This window comes from Umbelopsis ramanniana (genome assembly GCF_025399195.1).
Source record: "Umbelopsis ramanniana AG unplaced genomic scaffold K450scaffold_25, whole genome shotgun sequence".
NCBI lineage: Eukaryota > Fungi > Mucoromycota > Umbelopsidomycetes > Umbelopsidales > Umbelopsidaceae > Umbelopsis > Umbelopsis ramanniana.
In genome coordinates this window covers 103,762-129,304 of record NW_026252111.1, presented here as the reverse complement: position 1 = coordinate 129,304, position 25,543 = coordinate 103,762, and the positions used below count along the sequence as shown (strand labels likewise).

Here is a 25,543-nt window from a genome sequence, read left to right as displayed (position 1 = left end):
CTGGCCGGCCCTACGCTTAAAAGAGAAGCACCCGCTCTACTTCACATGAAGATTCAAAGGCAAACCGCTTATCGTTGACAACAATGATTCCCCTTGGCCACATGAGTCAGTCTCAAAAAATATCAACAAAGCATGGAAGGCAAAATTGCTTTGCCTCCCTCTCAGGTGAGATGGACATGGCGTGGCGCTCAACGGATGAAGGAGTGAGTGGGTATACGAAATTTTTATTTGAAGTTGTTTTGTCAAGCTTTGACAAAAAACGGAGTGAGGTTTGGTGAAGCAGATTTCTTTGCGAAAATGACACAGAAAGACAAGGAATGAATGTAAAGGTAACATGAAAAAGAAAATAATTACACAAACTGGAGTTACAATAATGACATTGGGATAATTAAGGTGGAGTGTTGAGAGAATGAGATCCATTGTTTGCTTCCCTTGTGGCAGCCGTCAGCATTTTATCAAACGTATTCTGGACAGGCACTGCTTGTTGAACGTTAAACGGTCGTTCATCAGGCATACTTAAAAGATTAGAATTATCCAAAGTCCAATTGGGGGTACTCAGACGAATATCCGCCATAACATTGTCTTCCATACCAGGCCACATGACAGGGAACATCATGTCATTAAGGAGGGAACCATCAAACAGAAAATTGAACCCAGTTGGATCGTTACCAGGGATATTCAATCCTGTATCGGCAAACGTCGAAGGATTGGATGCCATTCGGTTACTATAGTATTCCGTAACCGCCGCTACACTGACTTGCTCATCTAGATTGTCATCCATAAACTTCATAGGCGTCGCCATATTATTATCCATCGTAGCGGTTTGCTGTTGTGTAGTAATTCCATTCGGCGGCATCATGGAGTTGGCGAAGCTGTTGTTATGGTCGCCTCCTCTAATATCGTTAGATGGCATTGGTTGTATTGGAGAAACATCATTTGTAATGATATCCTCTTGTGGTCCAACCGATGGCTCTTTTCGTTTCAAATGATCTTGTGCTTGTTGTTGTAGGGTAGCCATTTGCCATAGAGCCACAAAACCCGAATCGGTTTGAACCGGGAGAGAAAATGGCTTCTTTCCATCAGGATTTCCAGTTGTGGTTTTGTCGTTGGTGGCCGTTCGCATCATCTCATCCTGTGATGCTGCCATGGGACAAACTCCGAACTTGATTTTGCCTTTGCCATTGATCTTACTTCGTAAACCGTACAAATCGCGTGCCATAAAGTAGAACCGGTCCGCCATTGACCAAAACGGTCGAATTGTCTATTAGAATGCAATATTTAGAATACAATAAATGCTATCACATTGGACCTTATAGGCCAGGGAATACTTACCAAGAGATAACGGAAGCAGATAGCAAGGGCCTTTCTTGCTTTTTCTCCCTCGACTTGATCATCTTGGAAGGCAACATTCACCAGAACAGTGCAAGCTATGTATGCTGAGTAACTCAAAAGTGGCACCATGATCTTAGTATCTCCAGATACACAGAGATTGAGAATATGGGTAATTCTATCAGTAGATTGATTGCATTTCAATTTTGCATGTTCGATTTGTTGACGAATCCAGGGTTGCACTATTGAGCTTTCGGCAGCTCCACTTAGCAGCAAGCTAGGTCGATGTAACAACAACATGCCGGTATTGATTAAACCATGGAGCTAAAGAGAGGTAACCATTAGCATTTGTACATCGGTGGATGGAAATCTAGGGATAGGGTATGTTTCAAGATGTTAGAAAACTCACCATGACGAGAGAGTGAAATTCAGCTGGCGTTCCATGTCGGAAATCTTCAATATTTTCATCGGTAAATTGGAAGAATTCTGGCAAATTTGCTTGCAATGTGGTCAATTCTTCGTCCAACTGCATAAGCTCAGAATTCTTATCGCTTAAAATGTTCAAATCTCGAATTTTGGATCGGCTGATATAGCAGGTTATTCTTGAGAGTATGGTGGCTGCGCGTGCGAGATATGCGATCAAACTCAAGGTGCATCGAGAGCGTTGATCATTTTGAACAGCTAGCGGTAACTTGCTATTGTTGTACAGGGAGCCGATGATGCTGCCATCGGGTGTTTGTTTAAATCGTACGGAGCAAGACCCATCCAGAGTTTCTGTGTAGAGCAACGAATTCGACCAACATCCATCGTCGCTTGGCAGTAATAACTGACAATCTAATTCACCTATAGATCTAGGTCTACCACTATTTGCGCATGCAAGACTATATCATTCCGAACGTTAGCAAAACAAAAGAAAGAAATAAGAAAGTGGTGTTGGCTTTCATTTTGCTTACATGTCAACGATGTATATTTGCCAGAATAATCGTCTTCTGGATTCTTTCTCTACCCATTCATCTTCAGTGAGCGGAGCAGAAAAGTCACTTTCGTGCAAAGACTCCTTATGCATGCCGAGTTCAGTGCACATACTAAAATTTAAAAAAGGAAGGCGATCTATGAGTAATCAACACAAACAAAAAAAAAAGCGTGGTATATCAAGTGACTTACCGAAGGGCCATGCCAAGTAACATCCAACTCCTTCGGCCTCTGGAACAACCGTACTCATATATACCCAATAAAAGTAGGGCTTGAGCACTGCTGAGAGACGGATAATCAAATATATTGTTGATGATTTTACGGGCTCGACTAGCATATTTTTCTCCAGACAACCATGGAGGATTCTCAAGCACATCTGATCGCGTAGAGAACCTGGGTAAATAACGATATATTAGTTGAGTTGCAATGTGAAAAAATGTAGTACCAAATGGGGGAATTAAAGAGACACTTTACCTAGCAGACAACGCCATAACGCTGAGTAATAAAACTTCTGGACACTTTTTGTTTCGAATTTTTTCCATGAAAAACTTTGGGTGCAATATAGGCATCATTGGATATAAATGCTCAAAATAGACAGCAACCAAATGCTCAATAACATCTGAGCTTGGTAGACCACCCTCCTCTGCATTGGAACGGCTGGTCAATGAGTTGGAGCTGTGTGACATGATAGGCGAGAATTGTGATAGTCGACTAGAGGGAGATGTTGGCGAGGGGGCTGGAGATTGATCTAAACTTCCATGTGATCGACCGTTCACAAGAGGTTTTGCCTGATCTTCGCTATCTGTAGAAAAATGGCGATGATTTTTGGTAGGCTGAAATAGAGGAGCGTCGAAGTCGGTAGGCGATATGTCCTCGGGTGAGGTATCACCAGGATTATTTTGTAGCATTTTTTCCATTTTATCTAAACGCTTTTCCAGAAGTTCAATATATCCTTGTCGAGGTCCTCGCTTTTTATTGCTGGGCAAATAAGAGCATTCCTGCTTCATTCGAACACAGTTGGCACAAGCTGGTTTTGCACCGTCGCATTTGATCTATAGGAATTATACCATTTAGTAAAGAACTAAATTGAAGGATGTAGGTTGGGAGATGAATTATATTGAATGTCGAACATTTTAAAATGTACACTGTACATGTAGGAAATGGCCGACAATCTTAAATGGGGGATATTGCATTTTCGGCATACCTTCTTTCTGCGGCAAACATCGCAAGCCTGTGTAAGTCTCTTCCGTTTCGCACTGGCGCTGTTGTCCGTCGTTTGGGATTCGTGCATGTTATCCATGAAAAACTATTTACATGCACAGTTGAAGATGCAGTAGTGAAGAAAAGGGAAAGTGAATGAGGGAAAGAGAAAGTGAGGGTAAAAGAAAACGCAGCAAGTAATTGTTAGCTTGGGTCGACCTTTTTCAAAATCCCCCAAAATCGATTTCTTACGAGTAAGTCTGGGAATGACTCAAAAATTCGACCTGGTGAAGAGCAGTCACGCGGTGTACGCGCCGAATGAGCCTGGTAATCAGCGCATCTTCGGCCGCTACCTGGATTATACCGCCGTCTCAGCGATACTCCCCGCAAAATAACGAGCCACTTGTAATTAATATTGTTAAAATACGTCTATCAAGGCGATCATCTTCAACCTATTCATTTGATCTCTTTACTTACATGAAAAAAATCTACCATCAGTGTGGTCTGCTTATGTGAGACCGCCCATCGAATGACATTCCTTAAATCCGGCTATTGGCAGGGCCATGCGATCTTCAAGTATGCCACAAGATTTTAGCTCCATTGTTTTGAACATGCACGCACCGCAGCACATATTTTACTGTTGAAGTAGCGACAAGAAAAAAATGGCTGTGTCTCGCTTCATTTTCTACTTGATACTGTACGAACATGATTTTATATATTCGAGTTGCTAAAGCAAAGTCGATAGCTTTCTCATGTTTCAGGGCTCGATAGGGATGATGTGGCCTTTCACCAAAATGAGAGCTGTCTGCGCCACTTTCAGGAAATTACAACTCCGCTTCTTGCTTGCGTATCCTTGCGCAACTACCAACCACTAACGTACACGTCCTCATACCTCTAATACAATCCAGATCACAAACAATGCTATGATTGCAAATAGATTGCAGTAGATTCGAAAGACTTTTTTTGCCGACGAAAAGCGTTCACGTTGCGTAAGATGCAATGCAAAACAAATAGGCGGATATCGTGTGACCTACCTGTACGTGCTGCAGATTTGGTGAGTTGATGCCAAACATGGAATATCAAACCCTGATCTTGCAATCAGGATCAATGGAAAGATTTTCAAACAGGTATTGAAAATGCGTTGAAACCGCGGTCTGGATGTCAAAATAACCAATTAAGAAGGTTTTAAAGGTTTGAAAAAAAAAAAGCCCATTACCAGCTCCCCCAATTTAATCGCCACTGGAAAAGGATCCATAGTAAAATCCAAACGAATGAAAGCGTTCGACTTCAATTTCAGCAGTGACTCTCCGAGACCATTAAGGGTCTGACTGACTGAGCTCTCAATGAGTTTCATCGGACTTCGCGGTAGAATTGAGTGGATGGGAGTTATGGGTACAAAACTTTCCATAAATGCAATAGTACAAATAGCGAGGAGAACTTTACTCAAGCTAATATATCGGGGCGAATTAAGACAACGAATTTCTAGTCTATTGATACATCGAAAGCGATCAAAATACACTGCAAGACTCCATTCTCGGCAACTTGTGCACCAAATCGATGAGGCCAGGGGGGACATTAAAATCTTCTAAACGGAGGCTACGCAGGCTCTTCATCTGACTGATACAATGTATGATAGCTTGCTCTGCGTCGTCATTTGAATCCCTTATAGTATCATCGCCCTCGTCTGCCACACGTTGTCGCCAGCTCGTGGGTGATTCTCGGCAGCCGTCACCATCCCAGCCTATAAGGTGGAGGTGCTCGAGTTGTTCGCAGCACGGTAAGAAGCATTCCATCCAGACTCTCGACGTCCAAGAATTGCACCTTCCTACCGTCAGATGTCTCAAATGCGGCATACCGCTGAAGAACGCGTATTTGGAGACCAGAGCCTCTTCCATCAAGTTCCACCGTGCCACCAATCTGTTGAAGTCATTGTCCGTGCGTACGTTCCACCAGTCGCTTCCTGTAATATCATGTTCTTCGGTGTCATATAAGTTGATGATTGAGAGTGTCTGCAAGCTAGAGGGCAACCATTGTCCTCGCTTCTTCATCAAATAACCATAGCTGGAATGCTCGCATGGATGCTGAAAATGCAGATGAAGTTTTCGAAGTTGAGTGTGATCGGCAAACGATAAAAAATTCATTTCGAAATAAGGCGGCTTTTCCATCCGTGTACATGATATGACCTCTAAGTTGCGAAACGCCGAAATGAAAGCAAATATATGCTCCACCAACATGCTATCGAATGAAGCTTCCCTCAATTTGGGAAATATCCATGTCATGGTGCGAAATTTGAACGACCAAATAGCATGATTAGAATGCCTATCATCTCTGAAGCGAAACTTGCGAATATGAGAGAATTGATGCAATAATTGCTGTGACGCTACCATGGCATAAATTTGCGTGCAAAACTTTCGCAAATCCACGCCAACAGCATCCCACTAAGACAAAAAAAAAGGGGGAGGATGTTAGAGAGTTGAAGTAATCCATTGGCAAGAACTAGTCAAAAATAGCGAGATTGAGCTTACTGCAGATGGAGAGAGAGCTACCATGCGCCAGCGCCTGCAGACTCCCATAAAAGTGAGGAGGTTATTTATCGACTGTTCGCCAACAATTTGGCATATATGCAATAAGCAGTCATCGTTGAGCATTCCTATAAAACATGGTTGCTTTGGCTCGTTTTCTTCATCATGAACAATGGTAGACAATATTGGGGTTGGCGAGAATATATGAGAAGTAGTATCCATGGAGGATGTTGTTGATAATGGGGATATTGGAAAATCTTCGGTGGTATGTGGGATGACCATAATTTTGGCTCTAGCGCGTATAGGTTGTTGTACAGGTGAGGTATTATTTAATAAGTACTGTTTCTGAGGGGATGCGGCAGTAATGCTCGGAAGAGCTCGTCTTCTCTTCAACGGAGGCTGTGACAGGGTGGTAGGGTCTGTGGCATTATGACCGTCGTTGGAGGTTCGGCTGTTGGTTTTGTGTGCAGCTTTAGGTTTGGCTTTGATGGTTCGTTTTCGAGTTTCTTTCTTCGACGGCTGACTATTAGAGTTCTCAAGCCCACCATCCTCCTTCGTTTTGTCCCCCTCCTTGCTCTTCTCTGTACATTGAGGACAGGTATAATGGGCCATGCCTTTTGCCTCAGCTGGCGTCAGCTATGTGGGAAACGGAGTCTGTTCAATGATCAAAGCTCAAGCAAGGTAAAATTTCTACAGTGTTGCAACTTACGTTCACGCATGCTCCATGGAACCAGTCAAAGCAAACTTCACACCATATCTACTCAATACAGTATATCCATTGTGGATAAAGAAGAGTATAATATTGGTCAGTTGAAGTTAGCTGGAATTCTTAGCTTTACTATACGAAATGCTTTATCATACCATAAAACCATTGTCTTCCGTTGACTGACATACACAAAACTTTCGCACTGGCTCCATTAAAGCCTCATTAGTCTTTGGTCGTGGCTTGATTTTCCGTTTATCTGTCAGCCGTAGCTTCATTGCATGTTCTGTGGATTGTAAGACTGAATTGGGACGCGTGAATGAGAAAAATCGTGACCAACTTTTTTTTTTGTAGTGTCCAAAAATTGAACAGACGCGATGCAAAGGTAGTAATACACACGACGAATTTAATTACTGAAGTACGTCTCCAATCCAAAGAACGTGCAAAGAAAGCTCGATTTTTATCTCTATGTTTATTTCCTTCAGTTTTGTTTACACTCTATTATTATACAGCAAGCTTTTCAGCAACGCGTTGCTTCAAATGCGCTACAGCTTCCGTTATAGGAAGTTCGATTTGATGGCTTTTCTGACCCTTGATGCGTTCTCTTATTTCCACCATTCCATTTGTTCGGGTCTTGTTGCCAACAATGACTACAAATGGATATCCGATCATTTCGGCGTCACGAATCTTGAATCCAAAGCCGCCCTTACGATCGTCAAGCACCACTTCATTGCAAAGAGGATCGTTGATGGATACCTGAGCATTTAATTCATCGTAAAGTTTTTCGGCTATGTCGTTGGATTCTGGGTTTTTGTTATCAGCCACAAGGATGCAGGCTCTATAAGGCGCAATGCTAGTCGGCCAAATCATGCCGGCGTCATCGTGTAGCGATTCAATGACAGCAGCGGACAGCCTTGATACACCAATACCATAGCAACCCATTTGTGCAGGCAACTTGGGCGCGTTAGCTGGCTCACGAGGTGTGAAAGAACAATCAAGTGCGTCGGAATACTTTGTTCCCAGCAAAAATGTATGGCCGATCTCTATCGCTTTCTCCGTGATGAGTTTTGACGAAACGTTATCAGTGTGACAGGATGGACAGAAATCGCCTTCATGCGCAACACGATAATCTCCCTTTGGATGAACAATAATGTCTTTGCACGACAACTTTTTCATTGCATTTTGTAGTGTGTCTTCGTTAGCTTCTATTCCCTCTTCCGCTGATTCATCGATTATGAGATGGACGCTTTGAGATGAAGATATGGTGTCCGGCACCGATGGTGTTAATGATATTTCTGAGCGAACAAACTGTTGATCTGGCGCCACTTTGGACTCCATGTGCTTTCGAATCACTTCGTACACTTTGAGAAAGTTGACTTCACGACTGCTGCTACTGACTGCTGCTACAAGTGCATTGTCTTCCAGAATAGTCCTTTTTCCATGTTTGTCGACCAATGATGCTTTGATGGTAGCAAACTGGACCCCTAGAGAGTGTGCTGAGCTAGGATTTAGCAGCTGTAAAAAGTTATCGCCAGCTGGGGTTGTGGTTGACTGAGCCTTGAGTGCTGCTTCGTGAGTCTCAGGGAGCACACCAGTTGCCTTCTCCTCATTAGCGGTGTAATTACATTTGTAACAAGTAAGCAAATTGTCTTCTCCGGCTGAGGGGTAAAGCTACTTTTAGCATTTTTCTCAAATGTAAGATTATACTAGTTGGCAGCCTACCTGCAGATAGAATGTGGTATTCGTGGGACCTTGATCCTCCGATATTTCCAGTATCGGCTTCAGCCTATGCATTTTTTTTTTCCATCGATATCAATTATCCATGCTGATGCTATAATTCGATTATGAAAGTATGCTTACCACGGCAAAAGGCACGCCTATTCGACGGAAGATTTTGTTATACGCTCCTTGCACATCGTCATATGCAACTGATGCCGTTTCTAAACTTTCGTCAAATGTGTACAAGTCCTTCATCATAAATTCACGTCCTCGTAAGAGGCCGGACCGAGGACGCATCTCGTCTCTATATTTTCTTCCTAAATTTTTGGATGATCTCAAAGTCAGCCTTTTGTTCGCAAGAGCAGTGCAATGATGTGATCTGGTGTTTACCAATCTGGTATAGGCGAATGGGCAATTGTCGGTAAGATGATAACTCGTTTGCGACGATTTGGGTGATTTCTTCTTCATGGGTGGGCGCTAAGAGCAAGTCAGACTCCTTTCTATCTTGGAGTTTGAATAGCTACGGATATTGTAAGCTAATGATCTATTCGCAAAGTCTGGGATCTGAAGACAAAACTTACTTCACTTCCCATTCCATCCCATCTGCCAGTCTTTTTCCACATTTCTGAGGATAAAACCAGAGGCAATGCCAATTTTTGCCCGCCTACAGAGAATGAAACATTAGAATCATAATCATTACTTGCTCCTGTGGTCCGAAACTCCACTTACCAATTGCCCGCATTTCCTCGTCTATAACCTTTTCTATTTTTTCTATAGTCCTCAAACCAATAGGAAGAATGCTGTATATTCCAGAGGAGGACTGATAACGTTCACAAGAGGAGAGCAGAATGTAAAAATGTCAGTCGCGAGAACGGTTGCTGAAACTCAGGGGTACGCATGCTGAACCAGCGCGGATTCTTACCTGTCTTATGAAGCCAGATTTGAGCATTAGCGAATGACTTGCAACTGCATCGGCGTTGGAGGCCGCCACCTTTTCTTTTGACGTTGGTATGAACATTTGCGACAAGCGATTCCGCGGAGTCTGTCAACATCAATGAGCAAGCTTAATAGCTGGGATGTCAGGGCAGGTTGAAATCGCAACAGTGACTTACCAGCTGTGAGACACAGCGAACACCCGTCCTTCTAATTTGCTTAGATCTGGTGGCGACAGACAGCAACATGGTTCGCAATCTCGGGGTTTGGCGGTTAGTTGTCAAGCTGAGCTGGCAGTAGCCTCAAACTTTTGGCCCTTTTTTTTTGTTGGCCCAGAAATTTTGTGACTTGACATGGGTTTGTTAGCCAACGCATTGTATTCCAAAAAAAATAAAAAAAATTAGGACAATCAAGTTGTGAACATATGTATTTTTCATTACAATGCAATGGGTGAATGTCTGCGCAAAATGATATTTTAAACGAAAGAAAGAGATCTTGCATGCAAATTTAAGATATTGCTAATTATATATAAAGGATGACTTTTACCAATTGACCAACAACCACTACTCAAAATCGATAGAATTGAGCTTGATAATATTTGTAATTTCCCGGCGACCCTTGAGCCATTGAGAAAATGTAATGATTTTCTTAGCCTCGTCATCCAGAATTGTTTCTTCATTAGTGTCATGATCGCCATCATCAGAGGATCCATCATCCTGATGGACCATTTCTTCTAGTAAGTAGTTTGCAAAGACAATCAAGTAGAAGTAGCGCACCAGGTAATTGAGTCCGACTTCTCGTGTAGCATGGTACTTCTGTGAGCCAACCTCTAGTGCATCCAAGCGAAGTTTGTAATCATAAATAGCCTTTCGCAAGTTCTGCATGTGGTCGCACTCGTTGATGGCGTGATCGGTAAGCCTCTTAGCCAGCTTGCCATAGGTGAGCGCACTGACAAGTTGGAGAATAATCTTGTACTCGCCATTTGTATATCGTTCAGCAGCTTGGTGAGCCTCATCTTCGTCAAGATTATATAGCGACAACTCGCCCAGATCGGCAGTTGAGGCCAATGGAGTTGTTGAGCTTTCGACCACATAAGAACTAGTCATGTCCATCACCAAATCGTTCTTCAATATCATGGTCATAAGGCATGCTGTGACCATACCAGTGGTCGTTCGTCCTCGTCTTTGAAAACAAACAGCTTGTCAGTATCATACTTTCCATGATTATAGTTGCTAATAATTCAAGAGATACTTTACCCCATTTGGCAGTTGAACAATACGTCGACACCTGTGTTAGCATTTTGCATTCTTCTGATCAATTGGTCAAACACATCCGGAATAGGTGCCTGTTCGTCCGTTCTAATAATGGATGAGGTGAGCGTTATTAGTTACAATTATAATGGTATATGACCGACTTTTTCAGCCCACGTACATTGGGATTCTGAGGTAATCAACTTGGTATCCTTCCTCTATAATAGACTTGAAAACATCACCTGGTGTTTCCACCATTTCAACGGGAACCGTTTCCCATTGAGGCTGTACATTATGAGTGAGAAAAAATAAGTATATCATCGTGAATGAAACAATAGCAGCATGTCCAACCCCATCCCCTTACTTACCAAAATGATAAATCCTCCCTTTTCAGTGGTTTCTTCGTCGTGCAGGAGTAGTCGCCCATTATATACTTTGAGTTCCTCCAGAACATCCGATTTCATGCGGTTTTCCATTCCCTCAACTCTCTCTTTGGCAATGCCAGTGGTTTCCAGGTTTTTCAATGGATCGTGCGAGAGACGCAGTACATAGGGTCGCTTATTGACATAAAGGACTGGTTCTTCACGTAAACATGTCCACAATACTTTACGCTTGCCACCTGGGCCAGCATCCATCTTGGCGAGAACTTTTTTGATGGCATCTTTGGTGGGCATGGCGCAACCGCAGATATATGGAGGTGAAAGGGATGAAAAGTCATCTAGTTCCATGTCATGTTGTAGACCGCTGGTACTGGATCTGAGATTTGAATATTTAACAGCAGCTTTAATACCCTTCGCTTCGACTCGTCGGTAATTAGGTGCTCCATCCACTTTTTCACGAAGGCTCATCTTTTGGCAGCCGGGGAATGCGTCATGTTTCAAAATAGTCTGCTGTGCCAACACTTGACCGTGTCGTGAGCTGACTACACCAGTCACTTCGCTCTCCAAGGCCAATCCGTCACCGATGGAGCTTTCAACTGGTACAATGAGTTCGATATCGTCCTTGCGGGTTTCAAGTAAAATGGTGCTCAGCTCTGGATGACGCTTCATCCAAGTTTCAAACGTTTCAGTATCTCCTACAGCTTCAGGAGAAGTCTGGTCGAGATAAGATTGGAAGCAAATGAGCAAGAAGTAGCGTTCAAGCGCCGTAATGCCCTTCTTGATGGTGCGTTTCTTCAATGCTTCGTCGGTCTCGTTCTCAGCTTGGACATGCATGTCCTCAATCACATCGCGAAGATTGAGGAAGCGGCCACATCGGTCGATAGCATCGTCCACCACTGATTTGACTTCTAATCCGTTCTTGATCACACGCAGCAAGCTATTAATAAGCTGATAGTTAAGACGAGGTCGTTGTGAAACCTCATGGTCGACATCTTCTGCTTTTTGGGTTGAGATTCCAGGGTAGATCCAAGATGTTAACAAGGTTGCTATAACCGTTCCTGCAAGTACAAAGTCATGTTAGGCCCAAGGTTACAAACTATGTTGTGTTGGAGATCATCAGACTTACCAGTGGTTGATCTTCCAAGTCCAACTTGGCAGTTCCTAGAGGTATAAACGAATGTTGTCAGAAAATGCTATCAAACGTGAGTTGATGCAGAATGTTGATATAAATTCTTACAGAACAATACTGTTGTCAGGATGCTCAGCGCTGGCGATCAAGTTGCGCATGTCATCAAAATCCTTCCATTCCGGTGGTTTCTCAGCGGTGACTGGAACTCGATAGTACATGAACTTGATAGCCATATCGCCTTTAGAAACGCTGTCGCTGTCGGAATCATTTGAAACATCCTCTACTACTAATTCCATGACATCCTTGACCGTCAATATATCGTCGACATGCACATCTTCCCAAACAGCGCGAACATTGCCGTCTGAGTCTTCACCGTGCAGTAGAATGCGACCGTCGTAGTTGAGAGTTTCAGTAATAACGTCTTCTTTTAGTCGTTGTTCAAGCATCTCTAGTCGGCTAGAAGTAATTCCAGAATAGGCACGAATGTTGCGAAGTGTGAAGTAGCGATCACGTAGGACGTAAGGTATTCCATTGATGTAAATGATAGGTTCTTCTCGAAGATTAATCCATAAAATAGTTTCACCCTGTCCACGATCCCTTCTCATTTTTCGAAGAAGAACCTTTAAACCTTCAATGGTGGGCTGTGCAACGGCATGAACTGCAGTATGCGGGATGCGACGGAAGTTGGAAGCACCTTCAATCATAAAGCCGTCGTAACCGGTAGCAAGTTGGTGTCTTTCGATAAAACCATCAAGCTGTACATTTGGAGATGCCATAGGCGAAAACAGCGCACTTTGGTGTTGTTCTTCTTGTGGCACCCATTGGCTCTGCCAAAAATCAACTTTGAGAATTGTATGCGAGGTAAGGACAGAACCGGATCTTGCCTATAATTTATACCAAGCTGGTTAAATAAAACCATCGAAAGTAAACTGACGGATGACAATTTAAAGAGACTAGAACTCACCTTCAAGGCATATCCCTCAACCTCTCCAGCAACTCTGCTTTCGTTTTGGTCAGTCATCCCAAACATGCCAGTATTATGGCCAAAGGAGCTTGAATTATTTGCTCTGGATCGGTTATCTCTTCCATTTCCGAGGGCACTAAGGTCTTCGACTGGTCGGAACAGATACAGCTGAGGGCCTTTCCGACGAAGCTTTTGCATCATGCTCCATATCTCAGAGCGTCCCTTCACCCAATCTGAAAATCGCATTGCAAATCCCGTGTCCTCAGACTCGTTGATATAAGACGTGAAAATGAGCAAAAAGAAATATCTTTCCAGACCAGCCAAAGCTTTCGCCAAATATTCATTGTTGTTTGGATCGTATTCTTGCTGGTTGGAAGATACTGTGGTTTGTCTGATGCGGTTCATCAGAATGTCTTCTCGAAGGTTGACCACAGCATCGGCTAGTCAATGCAGAATACCACAGTAAGCTAAAATAAGCATTATCTCAACATATCATTTCGAAATGCTTACATCGGTCAATGATCTCATCTAGCAATTTTTTACTGTAACTTCCACTCTCCAGCGTGGATGACAGCGCAACAATGCTAGTATAATTGCCCATGATGGCCTGTCGTAAGGCATCAATAGACTGCCCACGAGCAAGTGCCCATTCAATGGCAGAGTGTGGTGACATTTTCGAATCCAACCCTACAATATGAACATGTTATTATCCTCTATGCGTATCAAAGCTGTGGATTTCAGTGTGGAATGGCAAGTCTACCTTTTTCAAGTACGTAGACAAGGCGTAGTAGTGCTCTAGTTTGACTGTTCTTTTCTGCAGCTTCCTCCAATCCTTTTACAAGCTCTGGTGCCATAGGCACTGCGGCATCGACATCGCCATCAACTGCATGACTGTATTGCCAGCCAATGATTGGGAATGGATCAGGCATACCACGTTCAATTAACTGAGTTCTCCTAATGATTTGCGCCACAATCATACCAACCGTCGCTATAGATGCATGGTGAGCCCAGGAGCGAACGAGTACATGAACCAAAATGTACCAACGTGAGAAACTACTTACTACGAACGACGCCCATGCCACAATTAAAGATCAGGGGATCGGTGGGTTCCAAGGTTTTGATGATTCTGACATATTCATCAAGGTAGTTATCGCCCGGTGACTGATCAGGACATATAGGTATGCGGAAATATTGGAGGCGGTAATTTTGTTCCTGAAACTTTTGAAATACTAATGTACTGATGATACTCAATAATCCAGCCACCTTTTTAATTTTCTGGACCTGAAATGCAACTGACCTTCTTTCGGCGTTTGAATGGAATCTGCAGATAACCAGCAAGGAACCACCGTGCCATCCACTAGAAGGATCATAATATTTGCATCAGCATTTGAAATCCCGTTGTCATACTACAAGATGGAAAAAAAATGGCATCTTACAAAGCTCTTGATGAACCAAGACAAGGCCACCAAATTTAGCAGTTTCTTTCACTACATCCGCTTTCAATCGCTCCTCCATTTTTTCAAGGCGTTGCGAATTCATGCCATAATACGCCCTTATGTTCTGTAGAGGCTTTGTATACTCTCGGAGCACATAGGGGGTTCCGTTTAGATAAACTGAAAGGGAGCATTAGCTTACTTTAAAACGATAAGGACGCCCCCTCATTTATCGTTCTGTCAAACACTTGGTCCTACCTAGTGGCTCTTCGCGGGTAGAAAACCTTTCACGAATAAGGCAATTAGAAAACGTAATCGGGAGGTGCTGATTGGATAACTAGCTGGTATAGATGGCTTACCAGGCACATTGCGCTTTGCCATGACTCTTTGGGTGACAGTTTAATAAGGCTAAGATTGTTGACAAGCCAATGACCTGGAAAAAATAAAAATATTTACAATGAGTCAGACAGGTCAAAATCACGACTAGCTAGTCATCAAACAAAGGGGTGGTGACAGCTAATTTCATACCGTTGGTTGAGCAACACCGTAGACATTCAAATCCACCATACGAAAGTTGGGAGCTCCTTGCAGATGGAAATCAAGATTAGAATGAGCACCTATCGAAGATAGCATTAATATACTGTGTGCATTAACGTCCATAAAAGTGCCTCGTATGTACCACTTGGGAAATGATCCATTTTCAATATGGTATTTCTAGATAGTACACTCCCGGACCTGGTTTTGACAACGCTGGTCACGACGTTCAACAGCCGTTTTGGATCATGCTGAGCCGTGAATGGCTTAGCTACCAACGTATGGTTTGCATAGCCGTCGTCGGTTGACAAGGACCTTTGGGTAGGCTGGGAGTGCACGGAAGCTATACGAGAGGGTATGAATGGTGATCGTTGAGTCTGAGCTTGATCTGAATTAGTACGACTATTAGATCGCTGAGTCTTTCGATTAGTGGGTAGAGATCCTTTGCGCTGAACTTGGTATGAAGGAGGGCTTTGCACCATGGGCAAGACAGATTTATTGTGATCTGGGGGACTAGTAGCCATAGCGGACAAAGCAATAGCAAAGAAAGGAAACACACGAGGAGGAACAAATTGGGATGATTGGTATACCGACGGTGTGTCGATAAGGCTGGTCAACAAGGCTTTTTTACATGGCCCAAACTCAGTCTCGTGAGAAAAATTCATTATGCATATTCAGTCAAATTTTGCCAGCAAAATTGGTATATTTTGTATTGAAATAAAGAAATGGAAAAATATGATACAAGAGTAATCGAAACAGGATGTGTCTAAACTCTTTGGAATAGAATGAATGAAAAGAAAATGCAATGTACAGTGCGGGAGGGTAAACGAAAAGTGCTTGTTTGTATATGATTGGATTCAATTAGAGACCACCGCAGCTACGACTGACATCGATCATGCCAATTCCGTTATTGTAAGCTTTCCAGTGCTCGATTCGCTCAGCCAAAGGCTTTGTGGTCATCATGTGAGATGGTACTTGAGAAGGAGATGCAGTTGCACGAACATAGGTGACAAGGGCGACAGTGGAGGCCAAAGAGGTGGCGGCGACAGATTTAGCAGAGACCAAAGAGAGCATATTTGATTGAAGTTGTGAGTTGAATTGAGTTGATGAGCTGAATGAAGTGGACGAAGGCGACTCTTTATATATGAATGAAGCACCCGGTTATCTTGAAGCAGATTTAGGCATTTGCCAGAGCACCCGGGCCAACCCTTTGAACGGAAGTTGAACATTATGTGGTTTATCTTAGTCTCCGACGGGCCCCCCTCTAAGATAATGACGCTGTATCTTACTTATGACGCTGTATCATATAAAAATTTTCTATCACGTCAAAACCAGGGTCCCCCCCCCCGACATTGCAACTTGTTAAACACCGAGCCGCTAATAAGCTCATCAGCAATTTGATTGATCAATTCAAAGGCGCTCTTTCTTTTCAGTACTGTATCATTGCCATCAACTCATCGATAACAACCTTCCCCTCATTTTGCGCGATTAAGCTATGCGGGTAACTGAGTGTTGCTAATCTTTATTTTATCTTTTCATTTGGCCCATGACCTGACCACAGCGTATCTATGGGGGTGACATATCTTGTGAAGAATACAATCACCTATCTAAGCTGTCAACGTGGGAAGTTACACACCGTTTGTCTTAAATTCCCTTTTCTATCAAAAAATAACAGATATCCTTGACAAGGTGTACGGCTCTAATCATAAACCTTGAATACCTTGTACCTCATACCTTAGTAAAAAAAAAAAACCAAAAAAAATTTTGGTTCGTATATCGGCGTTGAACTGTTCCGAAGCCGCATTAGTGCCAAGTCAACGTCCGACGTTAACAACGTGGGTTTTGCCCATCGCGAGATGCCATATCATGCATCATAAGCAGAACCGTCAGTTTGGTTGCTCAATTTAGACAAGCATGTATCAATCTATGACACTAAAACGGATCAAACGATTTATCGCATGACTGTAGGGAGAGAATCTTTGGTTTAATTGAACTTGAGCGAAGTAGAAAGAATGAATGGAGGAAAAGTCCGGTTGAACTGAAAAAAAAAAATTCAAAGAATAAACAGTATCTTTATTTACATGAATACAGGTTGGTTGGAAGGACGAAAAAAAAAAGTATCTTTAGGTAATTGTTTCAAGAATGGAGGAACATGAGGGGATGGGGGATATATGGAGAGAAGAAATTATGAATCGTTTTGAGTGAGAAAGAAATGTTCAGTTGGTTGAATCATTTCGTTTTGCCAGTTTCATGAGGTGAAGAAGTTTGAATAATAGGTGGTGCAATGATATCTTGTTCATGGTTCTTTCGTTTTTTTGCTTCGTGCTGAGTGGAGTCCTGCTTTGTCTTGACAACGCCAATAACACGTAGTCTATCAAGCCAAGTCTCTGCTCGCTCCACAGTGTCACCGAATACAGCTTCCACACCATTCAACATCTCTACGCTTTCGGTTCCAAAGTTCATCAATTTAATCGCCGTTTCATGAGCGTGCCCGTCTCGCTGAGGTCCAATGGTAGGTGAATTGGCCGCCGACTGATTAACACTAGCCCAACGATTAGGTAGAGAAAGGATGAACCCTCGAACCGCCGATCGAGCCTGCTCGGGTAAAGATGAACCAGCATACTTTGATATCACTTCTACAACTTTTCGTAGGGTGTCGATGACTTCTTTTTTGATAGCGTCCAGTTTGGATATGTCTGGGGGAGCCATCACCGTACCTGACGCCTGATCGTTTTCTGCCGTAGCCTTCGATTTGGCCAGTGACACCAGAAACACTCTCAAAAATCCCATTTGTTGCTCAATATGCTTGATAGCGTACTAAAAGGTGGTTGATGAATGTTTAGTTTCCTTCATGGTGTGACCGAAAAACGAATGAAACACATGGAATAATATATAAATATAAATTACCTGTAACCAACTCAGACAATATTTTAGGCATCGCATACTCTCTTCGCTAACAACGGCCACAGTTGTTCCTGCAGCAGAACCCGCTCCAACGACCAGCTGTTGCCACCGACTGCGTGAAACTTGCTCTTGACGTCGATTGATAGGTGTCAACGCTATATGGTTTTGATGTGGGCTACGTCGAGGAGATGTCGAACGCGATGTTGTTCTGGACCTAGATTTCATGGATTCTGCAATGACGGTCATGTCAAGGTAAGATATTAGAACGATTGTTGTTGAAAAAAAAAAAGAGGATAAAAAATTTTTGAGGATAACGTACGATCCATGTCTAAATCTTCATCATCACTGTCACGATGCTTTCGTCTGCGTAAGTCTTTCCGGCTGTCAACATCATGCAAGGAGGCTCTAGCTAGGGCAATAGCTGCAGCAGTGGCGGCTTCGTCTTCTTCTTCTTGCTTTAGTTCATCTTCCTTGTGAGCGTTATATCGGTCTTCAATCTGAAATAGATCGCACGCAATTGGTTAGTGTGAAACATAGGGGTACATCTAAGGAAAATAACAAAAAAGACATTCAATTCTTACATGCTTTCCTAGTGTGCCATAGAGTGGAGCAGCAATCGTTTTGACACTGGATTCCACCAGTCCGGCACCGTAATTCAGCACCCGATTAGATGCCTTTCCTTGTTCGTACACCTTGATTGCGGAATTGACCAAAGGAAGTGACGAAACACGAGACATGAAACGCTGTGGCGGTGGTGACAAAGGACCTTGGCGAACATCACTTTCCCTACTTACAGAAGTGGAAACGGAGGATGATGTGGATGAAGATGTGGAAACACCTAGTTAGAAAAAATGGTCAGTACATGGCTATCGCTTATCGGATCAATGTGATGATTGTTGGAGAAAATTGCAACTCAGCCTCATGGACCATTGTTCACGGAAGAGAGCAACAGAGCAGTGATTGAAAGAAATGTAGTTGAAATGCTCTACCTGATGAACCGTTAGGAAGACCTCTGGCCATACTTCCCAAAGCTTCGGCTGCTGCTTGTACGTCTGGATCATCTTTATCAATGTGCATTTGTCGGTCGGAATTGAGAGTGTCGCCACATAGATCATTGACGGACATTGGCGAGTGGTAGATTGAAGCGCTTTCAGGTGAGGAAAGAGGCGATGAAGACGTTTCTTGATAGCCCATGGGGTTCTAATTCAAAACGCCAAGCGTAAAAAGGAATGGGGAAACGGCGACGTGGGGCCAAAAAAAATAGCAAGCGGTTTCAAATTTGAACTACACTCACTTTTCAACAACTGGCCGCATCACATGACTGAATTTTTAAACCTGTTCTCTCACATGTGAAAATGCTCGGCTTGGCTAAGAGAAAAATACACCGGCGGGGCGGATGTTCACACCAGAATTCATAGATATCTCCACTGTTACTAGTAAAAATGGTCTAAGCTCTCATCATGCAGGCTTAGCATTGACGTCTAGACAGTTTAGGGCTTGTAGCCATTCTTTGCCGAGTGCCACCCCATCACAAAACTTATTAAGCTTGGTCAGGTGAGCAGCAACGTTAGTCCTTGGGGGGAATTTCTCGCACGAATCAGTTCACCGAAAAAGCCCTTTTTAAACTCAAGACACTATGCCGTTATTCCAAAATTTACAACCGATCTTTCATTCTTCGTATAGATCGGCATGGCTACAAGACAGTCAATGAAAATATTGTATGCAAATCAATCTGTCTTCATGCCTCTTTCAACTATTTATGACGCAACCCAAACTTTAAGAGCGATTTATCCTAAATTTTTCAGCAGATCTGCTGACACGGTGTGAAAAAAGGAATGGTTTAGAGACATCTCTTGGCTCAAACTATGATGGGGTGGATGTAAAATGGGGTGGTCAAATATGAGAGAAGAAGCTAGCTCAATCGGTCTACTCTTTGTAGTTTATAATTTTCAATTCCATTTGGCACTCGCTAAACTGTCGAGATTTGTTTGCAGACCATTTACGGGGTGGTCCAAAGGAAACTTTTCTTTTTTGTTTGGTCCAAAAACATGAGCGGCAATTTATCTTGGCGTCATAATGTCATCGTTTTAAGAGATATTAGCGCTGCCACACTGTGTCTTGGTAACTAGTGGTCTAATATATAATCTCGGTGAGCAAACGGCACAATGGATTGCGTGTAAATGTTTCATTGACGGTATTCACCTATGGGGTAATGACGCACCTGTGTAATATTCTATATTTTTTGGATAACCGAGGCTCACATGCATTCTGATTATCTTCTTTACTTCCACCAGGAGGTGTGATCAGAGTTGAATCTAGTATTAGGAATGAGAGAGAAGACATAACAATATACATCTTCCATTGTAGTCTATTATGAATCTGGCTATACAGGCATATTGGCAGCCTTAAGTATCTCGGTGAAGGGCACAAATATAGTAAAACAGGTGTAATACGCCTATATACTGCAGTCTTCCAGTACATCTAAGTCAGAAAGTGCGAACCGTGTTCGAAAACGTGATGCTTGGGTGGGCTTGAATTTATCTGGCAGGGACGACTCGGAGTTTGTGGATGTGACTACGTGAAATGAATTTCCAAGCGCGCGCGTTCACAACTGACAAACAACGCGCCGCACGCAAAATATTTATCTTGCTAAAGTTCACGATGAGCAAACCCATGCAGCCAAAGCATCAGAATCGGTTTAATCGCACATCGCTATACAAACCTACTGGAGAAGTAGTCCGTCATTCTGAATACCCATGTCGTCTTAATTTCTATCTTCGCCCACCACCGGTTGAAATTAGCGTTGAGGACTTTGAACGATTTGCCCTGGACAGACTACAAGGTTTGTACAATAACTTTTGATCAATCTTGTTACAAATTGAACATTGTCTGATTGACGTACTTCCCAGTGCTCAAAACGATTGAGAATGCTACACTGAGAAATAAAAAGGCAGACGAATTTCGGCGTGAGATGGATCGCGTTAGTAGCGAGCATATGCGTATGCGCACAGGTCATACGAAGGAAGCTATGGAAGACAGAAAGAAAGATCATGTCAGTCACTTTATTTTGCGACTTGCGTACTGCAGAAGGTAAGGAATGATAATTGTGGAATGGCACACCCCGTCTTGATCGGCCATTGGCTCACTATACTTCCTTACACTAGTGAGGACCTACGAGCATGGTTCTTACGACAGGAATGCGCCTTGTTCAGGTGAGTACTAATACCATTTTCTGACGTGGAAAGATCTCTGTTTATTGACGACGTAAGGTAATAGATACCGCTTTGAGTTGGAGAGTAGAAAAGATAAGGAAGTTTTTTTAAAATCCCTTGATATCAACTGGAAAGTGGTAAGTTGTTGAGTATGATGAGCCCTAAATGTAATTGAAGAGTAAATAGCTCATCAGTTGTCACCCTCAGGTCAGCCAAGAAGACAAGATGAACATGAAAGCAGAGCTTGAGAGCTGTGCTATTTGGACTGCTAAAGCTGCCGGTATACAGAACGTGAAGGACTTCGTTGAAAATGAGACGTATTTCGAAGTAAGTCAAAGAAAACTATTGTCGAATTGGAATATTCTTCTAAATACTAACGTTGGATGTTTAGGTTGAATTTGAAAAGGTTCCTGATCTCATCGGTCGCCGATCGGTGCTGGTAAGACGGGGCAAAGCTTTCGTACCCATGACTGAACAGATCAGTCTTGTTATGGATGAGTTTAAAGCTAGGCTGTCAAAAGCTTTGGAGGTAAGAGGCTGTTAAAATAGTATCATGGATGTTCCATCTTCTAAGACGTTGCATTGTAGGCGACAGCAAAAGCACTTCCACGCATGGATGAAGATGAAAGATTAAAACCTGTACTGCTTAACGTGGAGAAACAATATACTGGAAAAGACTACGGAGATGTCACTAACGTAACAGGCAAAGTGAAAGCTTCTGAAGTTGATGGGGTAAGGTTTCTGTTACTTGATTTTGGGCAAATCCAATGCTCGGGACTAAATGTTGAACTATGTAGCTGTCACAACACTTCCCACTTTGTATGAGCAATCTACATCAATCTCTGAGAAAGGACAAGCATCTGAAACATGGAGGCAGAATGCAATATGGACTTTTCCTAAAGGTAATTTATCACTTTTCTCTTTGTGTATAGCCATTTTTTCAGTTATTCAAAATACTTGTATAGGGCATTGGACTCTCGGTTGAGGAAGCCCTTGTTTTCTGGAGAAAGGCCTTTGGCAACCACACTGATGACAAATTCCAAAAGGAATACTCGTACAACATTCGCCACAATTACGGTTTAGAAGGCCGGCGAGTGAACTATGCTCCGTATAGGTATGTCTGACGATATCATTATAACCATGTGGGAAAATGGCTTCAAACTCAATAAACCCTTTCATGACAGCTGCATGAAAATCATCCAGAGTAACCAGCCTTCCACTGGTGATCATCACGGATGTCCCTTCAGGCACTTTTCCGCACAGAGCTTAGAGGCGACTTTATATAAGAACAAAGTAGGCGCTCCCCAAGTGAATGAAATTGTTCGGCTTGCAAAAGATCGACACTATCAACTGGCATGCACACGTTACTTTGAAGTAACTCATCCCGAAATGCAAAGTGGCCAAGTAGGAACTATCGAACATCCTAACCAATACTTCGACATGAGCCAAGGAAAACTACCTGACAGTGATGCCATGACGACGGATTAGCCAGCAAAATCATAACTATACTACGGTGCCTTACATCCTTAGCAAATTCATAACAACTGTGTATCATCCTACCCATTTTTCTTTCATCAAAGCAGACCTGACATAAACTAGTCTTTTGTAATATTACGTGAAACGATCCCCGAGCTGATCATTAATTGAAATCTGCTTAGACTTAATATGTAAATGAGTGCCCGCCATCTTCCCGTTTCTTTTTTTTTCTCTACCCGCTACTTTTGTGTATGCGCGGAATCGTCTATGAGCAAATACCATGTTTGGCATGGTCTTTGTGAAACAAGAAAAAAAATTAAACAGCCATGTGGGGAAAGGAGTGTCATGAAGCCTGTTACATCTCGCAAGCTAAAACGTTCAAGCTCCTATACCCCTATTACAAGCAGTGGTCATACACCAAACGCGGAAAGTTCCATGATAGATATCCATGATGGATATCGGTGATGGATAATTGATGCACGTTGAGCCGAAAGTTAGGAACCAAATGCCAGCCCGCTCAGGTACTCGGAAAAACGAACTATGACTAACAAGCAGTTTTCCTCCTTAAATGTACAAGCTTACCCCGCGACTTCATCCGACCACCGGATATGGGCGATGTGAAAGGCTATGGAAGACCTACAAACCATAAAGTGAGCGAGACGCTGATTGTATCTGATTCGTAACTAAACTATTTTAAAAACTATTTTCATCACGCCCGAGGTACCGATTTGTATAAATGGACGCATTGAAACTGTTTGGTTTTCTCAAAGCACAGCAACCATGTCAATGAGGTTCCTTTCATTATTTGCCTGCATATCCTTAGCGTTTGCGCTACCACAGACACAAGTCTCTGGAGGAAACAGCTACAATATTTCTATTTTAAGCCCTACCAGCGATATCCCTGGTACCACTCCTCCCACCACTGGCTCTCCAACCTCGGCTGCCGCCACAACCTCTGCTACCAGCACTGGAGCAACCGACTCTCCTACCCCAACCTTCGTTGCGGGTAAGACTACTGTGGAAGATCTTTGGGCTCAGATTGAAAAATATAGTCCTGTCCTCGTGGCTGCCAAAAGCAACTTGACAGACAGTACGAAATTTGATCTGCCTCCGAATCCACCAACATTTCTTCCTTCCTACCTATCAGAGAACACCAAAGGTCTAAAATTTCCAAAGGGGTTCAGGTACGGTGTTGCCTCGGCTGCCACACAAGTTGAAGGTGCTGCAAAAGAGGATGGAAAGGGACCTTCTGTTTGGGACTATGGCCCGCATGTTTATCCCGACCTCTACCTTGGTGCACCTGATGTGACAGACGATTTCTATCACCGCTATGTCAACGATTTTGCTCGTCTCAAGGCCATGGGAGTCAACACTTTTTCGTTGTCTCTCTCCTGGACTCGCATTTATCCTCTTGGTAGTGGGCAAGTCAATGAGGCCGGACTAAAATTTTATGACAAGGTTATTGACGAAGCTATTAAGAATGATATTCAGCCTATCGTTACTCTGTTCCACTGGGATACGCCACTAGCTCTTTCGGCACAATACGGCTCATTCATGTCAATGAATATCACGGATGATTTTAATAATTACGCTGAGACCGCTTTCCGTCGGTACGGAGACCGGGTAAAGGTGTGGATTACTTTCAACGAACCAAGAGTGTTCTGTTCACAAACAGCAGGCAACCCATATAACCTCAATTTCCCAAGCGGCATTAATGCCACCAATGCACCTTACCACTGCTCTCACAATCTTCTGGTGGCTCACGGAAAAGCCGTGAAGACTTATCGAAGCCTAGTAAAAGAAGGAACCATCAAGGCTGGACAAATTGCATTTAAAGGTGACGATAATAAGCCTACTCCTTGGTCCAATAGCCCAGAGGATATCGAGGCATCCAACCGCCACGCCGACTTTTTCATTGGTATCTTTGCTAAGCCTGTGTACATTGATGGTGATTACCCAACTACCTGCAAAGAAACTCTTGGTTCCTTCTTGCCAGAATTGACACCAGAAGAACAAAAATTGATCAAGGGATCGGCTGACTTTTACGCTCAAGATTTGTATCGCATCAACACCGCAAAGGCTGCACCTAATGGAATCAAGGCATGTGCTGGTAACGTTACGGATCCCAACTGGCCGGCTTGTCAAGATGGCAGGGTAGAATACAGTTCCGGTGCACCTGGTGGTTGGGGATATGGACAACAAGCTGATCCTAGATCCAACTGGCTGGTTAACTCCTGGTTTGCTATTCGAGAACAACTTAAATATTTGTCAAAGACTTATCCTACCAAAGGAGGACTTTACATCAGCGAATTTGGATGGGCAGAAGCATTTGAAAACCAGCGCACTGAGCAATACCAAATTGTTTCCGATTACGGTAGAGAAACGTATTACAGGGACTACTTGAATGAATTCTTGTTGTCAATCCATCAGGATGGTGTTGACTTACGAGGAGTCTTTGCCTGGTCGCTCTACGATAACTATGAATGGGCTCTTGGCTTGACTCAAAAGTTTGGTTTACAGTATGTTAACTTCACCGACCCAGCTCTTCCTCGTCACTTCAAGAGATCGTTTTATGCCATGCGAGACATCATGCAGCATCACCTTCAACCTGAAGACTTCAACAAATGATAATCAAAGGATAAGAGATACCTATACGGCATATATAGACATCGATTCTCATTAAACGTGAAAATATAAATATCAATTTGGCTCAAAAATTTATTTTCTTCAAGCAATTCATGTTAAAAGTTTGGGACCATGCTCTCCTCGGGCTGCTTGAGTAAAAGGTGCGGATAACTATGACAGAACGGAGTTCTTTTATCTCTATTGTTACCCTTTTTCTGCAGGAATGCATTGACCATAACATTCTATAAGTCAACGAAC

At 43.0% G+C, this 25,543-nt stretch overlaps 7 protein-coding genes across 7 annotated transcripts; 2 read left to right on the top strand and 5 right to left on the bottom strand.

Moving 5' to 3' along the window:
• Positions 1–89: 89 nt before the first annotated feature.
• On the bottom strand, positions 90–3,728 carry K450DRAFT_239736 (uncharacterized protein). The gene is made up of 7 exons (XM_051588813.1): positions 3,506–3,728; positions 2,776–3,353; positions 2,494–2,694; positions 2,283–2,414; positions 1,739–2,210; positions 1,333–1,653; positions 90–1,261 (listed from the first exon to the last, which is right to left on the bottom strand). The coding sequence occupies exons 1-7, from the start codon at positions 3,599–3,601 to the stop codon at positions 389–391; spliced, it is 2,673 nt and encodes an 890-aa protein (XP_051444925.1). The 5' UTR covers positions 3,602–3,728; the 3' UTR covers positions 90–388.
• Positions 3,729–4,786: 1,058 nt separating this feature from the next.
• K450DRAFT_239731 (uncharacterized protein) lies at positions 4,787–7,049 on the bottom strand. The gene is made up of 4 exons (XM_051588812.1): positions 6,885–7,049; positions 6,733–6,780; positions 6,027–6,659; positions 4,787–5,939 (listed from the first exon to the last, which is right to left on the bottom strand). Exons 1-4 carry the CDS (start codon positions 7,002–7,004, stop codon positions 5,010–5,012), a joined length of 1,731 nt encoding a protein of 576 aa, XP_051444924.1. The 5' UTR covers positions 7,005–7,049; the 3' UTR covers positions 4,787–5,009.
• A 124-nt stretch (positions 7,050–7,173) lies between these two features.
• Positions 7,174–9,658, bottom strand: K450DRAFT_239730 (uncharacterized protein). Its single transcript, XM_051588811.1, has 8 exons — positions 9,558–9,658; positions 9,368–9,487; positions 9,175–9,265; positions 9,027–9,109; positions 8,836–8,965; positions 8,587–8,762; positions 8,449–8,512; positions 7,174–8,384 (listed from the first exon to the last, which is right to left on the bottom strand). The coding sequence occupies exons 1-8, from the start codon at positions 9,624–9,626 to the stop codon at positions 7,231–7,233; spliced, it is 1,887 nt and encodes a 628-aa protein (XP_051444923.1). The 5' UTR covers positions 9,627–9,658; the 3' UTR covers positions 7,174–7,230.
• Positions 9,659–9,781: 123 nt separating this feature from the next.
• Positions 9,782–15,689, bottom strand: K450DRAFT_187884 (uncharacterized protein). Its single transcript, XM_051584436.1, has 16 exons — positions 15,214–15,689; positions 15,063–15,151; positions 14,894–14,967; positions 14,793–14,818; positions 14,538–14,714; positions 14,399–14,458; positions 14,163–14,330; positions 13,862–14,089; positions 13,612–13,788; positions 13,102–13,541; positions 12,246–13,021; positions 12,135–12,169; positions 10,997–12,066; positions 10,810–10,913; positions 10,635–10,736; positions 9,782–10,560 (listed from the first exon to the last, which is right to left on the bottom strand). The coding sequence occupies exons 1-16, from the start codon at positions 15,590–15,592 to the stop codon at positions 9,942–9,944; spliced, it is 4,524 nt and encodes a 1,507-aa protein (XP_051444922.1). The 5' UTR covers positions 15,593–15,689; the 3' UTR covers positions 9,782–9,941.
• Positions 15,690–17,136: 1,447 nt separating this feature from the next.
• On the bottom strand, positions 17,137–19,281 carry K450DRAFT_239719 (uncharacterized protein). Its single transcript, XM_051588810.1, has 5 exons — positions 18,962–19,281; positions 18,554–18,810; positions 18,292–18,469; positions 17,976–18,202; positions 17,137–17,885 (listed from the first exon to the last, which is right to left on the bottom strand). The coding sequence occupies exons 1-5, from the start codon at positions 19,164–19,166 to the stop codon at positions 17,298–17,300; spliced, it is 1,455 nt and encodes a 484-aa protein (XP_051444921.1). The 5' UTR covers positions 19,167–19,281; the 3' UTR covers positions 17,137–17,297.
• Positions 19,282–20,604: 1,323 nt separating this feature from the next.
• K450DRAFT_239713 (uncharacterized protein) lies at positions 20,605–22,918 on the top strand. The gene is made up of 10 exons (XM_051588809.1): positions 20,605–20,814; positions 20,882–21,062; positions 21,137–21,184; positions 21,249–21,321; positions 21,392–21,511; positions 21,576–21,713; positions 21,773–21,916; positions 21,982–22,086; positions 22,150–22,298; positions 22,369–22,918. The coding sequence occupies exons 1-10, from the start codon at positions 20,634–20,636 to the stop codon at positions 22,670–22,672; spliced, it is 1,443 nt and encodes a 480-aa protein (XP_051444920.1). The 5' UTR covers positions 20,605–20,633; the 3' UTR covers positions 22,673–22,918.
• A 510-nt stretch (positions 22,919–23,428) lies between these two features.
• K450DRAFT_239709 (uncharacterized protein) lies at positions 23,429–25,382 on the top strand. The gene has a single exon (XM_051588808.1). It carries the CDS (start codon positions 23,441–23,443, stop codon positions 25,286–25,288), a length of 1,848 nt encoding a protein of 615 aa, XP_051444919.1. The 5' UTR covers positions 23,429–23,440; the 3' UTR covers positions 25,289–25,382.
• The last annotated feature ends 161 nt before the right edge of the window (positions 25,383–25,543 follow it).

What these genes read in the sequence shown, in the direction of transcription:
- K450DRAFT_239736 (XM_051588813.1), bottom strand. Translation starts at nt 3,601, where the DNA reads ATGGATAACATGCACGAATCCCAAACGACGGACAACAGCGCCAGTGCG. An exon ending in ATGTTTGCCGCAGAAAGAAG is followed by an intron (nt 3,354 to 3,505) that starts GTATGCCGAAAA and finishes TAATTCCTATAG; the next exon opens with ATCAAATGCGACGGTGCAAA. An exon ending in AATTTCACTCTCTCGTCATG is followed by an intron (nt 1,654 to 1,738) that starts GTGAGTTTTCTA and finishes ACCTCTCTTTAG; the next exon opens with CTCCATGGTTTAATCAATAC.
- K450DRAFT_239731 (XM_051588812.1), bottom strand. Translation starts at nt 7,004, where the DNA reads ATGAAGCTACGGCTGACAGATAAACGGAAAATCAAGCCACGACCAAAG. An exon ending in CGGAAGACAATGGTTTTATG is followed by an intron (nt 6,781 to 6,884) that starts GTATGATAAAGC and finishes TGTATTGAGTAG; the next exon opens with ATATGGTGTGAAGTTTGCTT. An exon ending in TCCATGGAGCATGCGTGAAC is followed by an intron (nt 6,660 to 6,732) that starts GTAAGTTGCAAC and finishes TTTCCCACATAG; the next exon opens with CTGACGCCAGCTGAGGCAAA.
- K450DRAFT_239730 (XM_051588811.1), bottom strand. Translation starts at nt 9,626, where the DNA reads ATGTTGCTGTCTGTCGCCACCAGATCTAAGCAAATTAGAAGGACGGGT. An exon ending in GGGATGGAATGGGAAGTGAA is followed by an intron (nt 8,966 to 9,026) that starts GTAAGTTTTGTC and finishes CAATATCCGTAG; the next exon opens with CTATTCAAACTCCAAGATAG. An exon ending in ATACCACATTCTATCTGCAG is followed by an intron (nt 8,385 to 8,448) that starts GTAGGCTGCCAA and finishes TTTACCCCTCAG; the next exon opens with CCGGAGAAGACAATTTGCTT.
- K450DRAFT_187884 (XM_051584436.1), bottom strand. Translation starts at nt 15,592, where the DNA reads ATGGCTACTAGTCCCCCAGATCACAATAAATCTGTCTTGCCCATGGTG. An exon ending in GGCAAAGCGCAATGTGCCTG is followed by an intron (nt 14,819 to 14,893) that starts GTAAGCCATCTA and finishes TATTCGTGAAAG; the next exon opens with GTTTTCTACCCGCGAAGAGC. An exon ending in TACCCGCGAAGAGCCACTAG is followed by an intron (nt 14,715 to 14,792) that starts GTAGGACCAAGT and finishes GCTCCCTTTCAG; the next exon opens with TTTATCTAAACGGAACCCCC.
- K450DRAFT_239719 (XM_051588810.1), bottom strand. Translation starts at nt 19,166, where the DNA reads ATGGGCTATCAAGAAACGTCTTCATCGCCTCTTTCCTCACCTGAAAGC. An exon ending in TCTTCCTAACGGTTCATCAG is followed by an intron (nt 18,811 to 18,961) that starts GTAGAGCATTTC and finishes TTTTCTAACTAG; the next exon opens with GTGTTTCCACATCTTCATCC. An exon ending in ATTGTCTGAGTTGGTTACAG is followed by an intron (nt 17,886 to 17,975) that starts GTAATTTATATT and finishes ACCACCTTTTAG; the next exon opens with TACGCTATCAAGCATATTGA.
- K450DRAFT_239713 (XM_051588809.1), top strand. Translation starts at nt 20,634, where the DNA reads ATGAGCAAACCCATGCAGCCAAAGCATCAGAATCGGTTTAATCGCACA. An exon ending in AAAATGAGACGTATTTCGAA is followed by an intron (nt 21,512 to 21,575) that starts GTAAGTCAAAGA and finishes TTGGATGTTTAG; the next exon opens with GTTGAATTTGAAAAGGTTCC. An exon ending in GTGAACTATGCTCCGTATAG is followed by an intron (nt 22,299 to 22,368) that starts GTATGTCTGACG and finishes CTTTCATGACAG; the next exon opens with CTGCATGAAAATCATCCAGA.
- K450DRAFT_239709 (XM_051588808.1), top strand. Translation starts at nt 23,441, where the DNA reads ATGTCAATGAGGTTCCTTTCATTATTTGCCTGCATATCCTTAGCGTTT.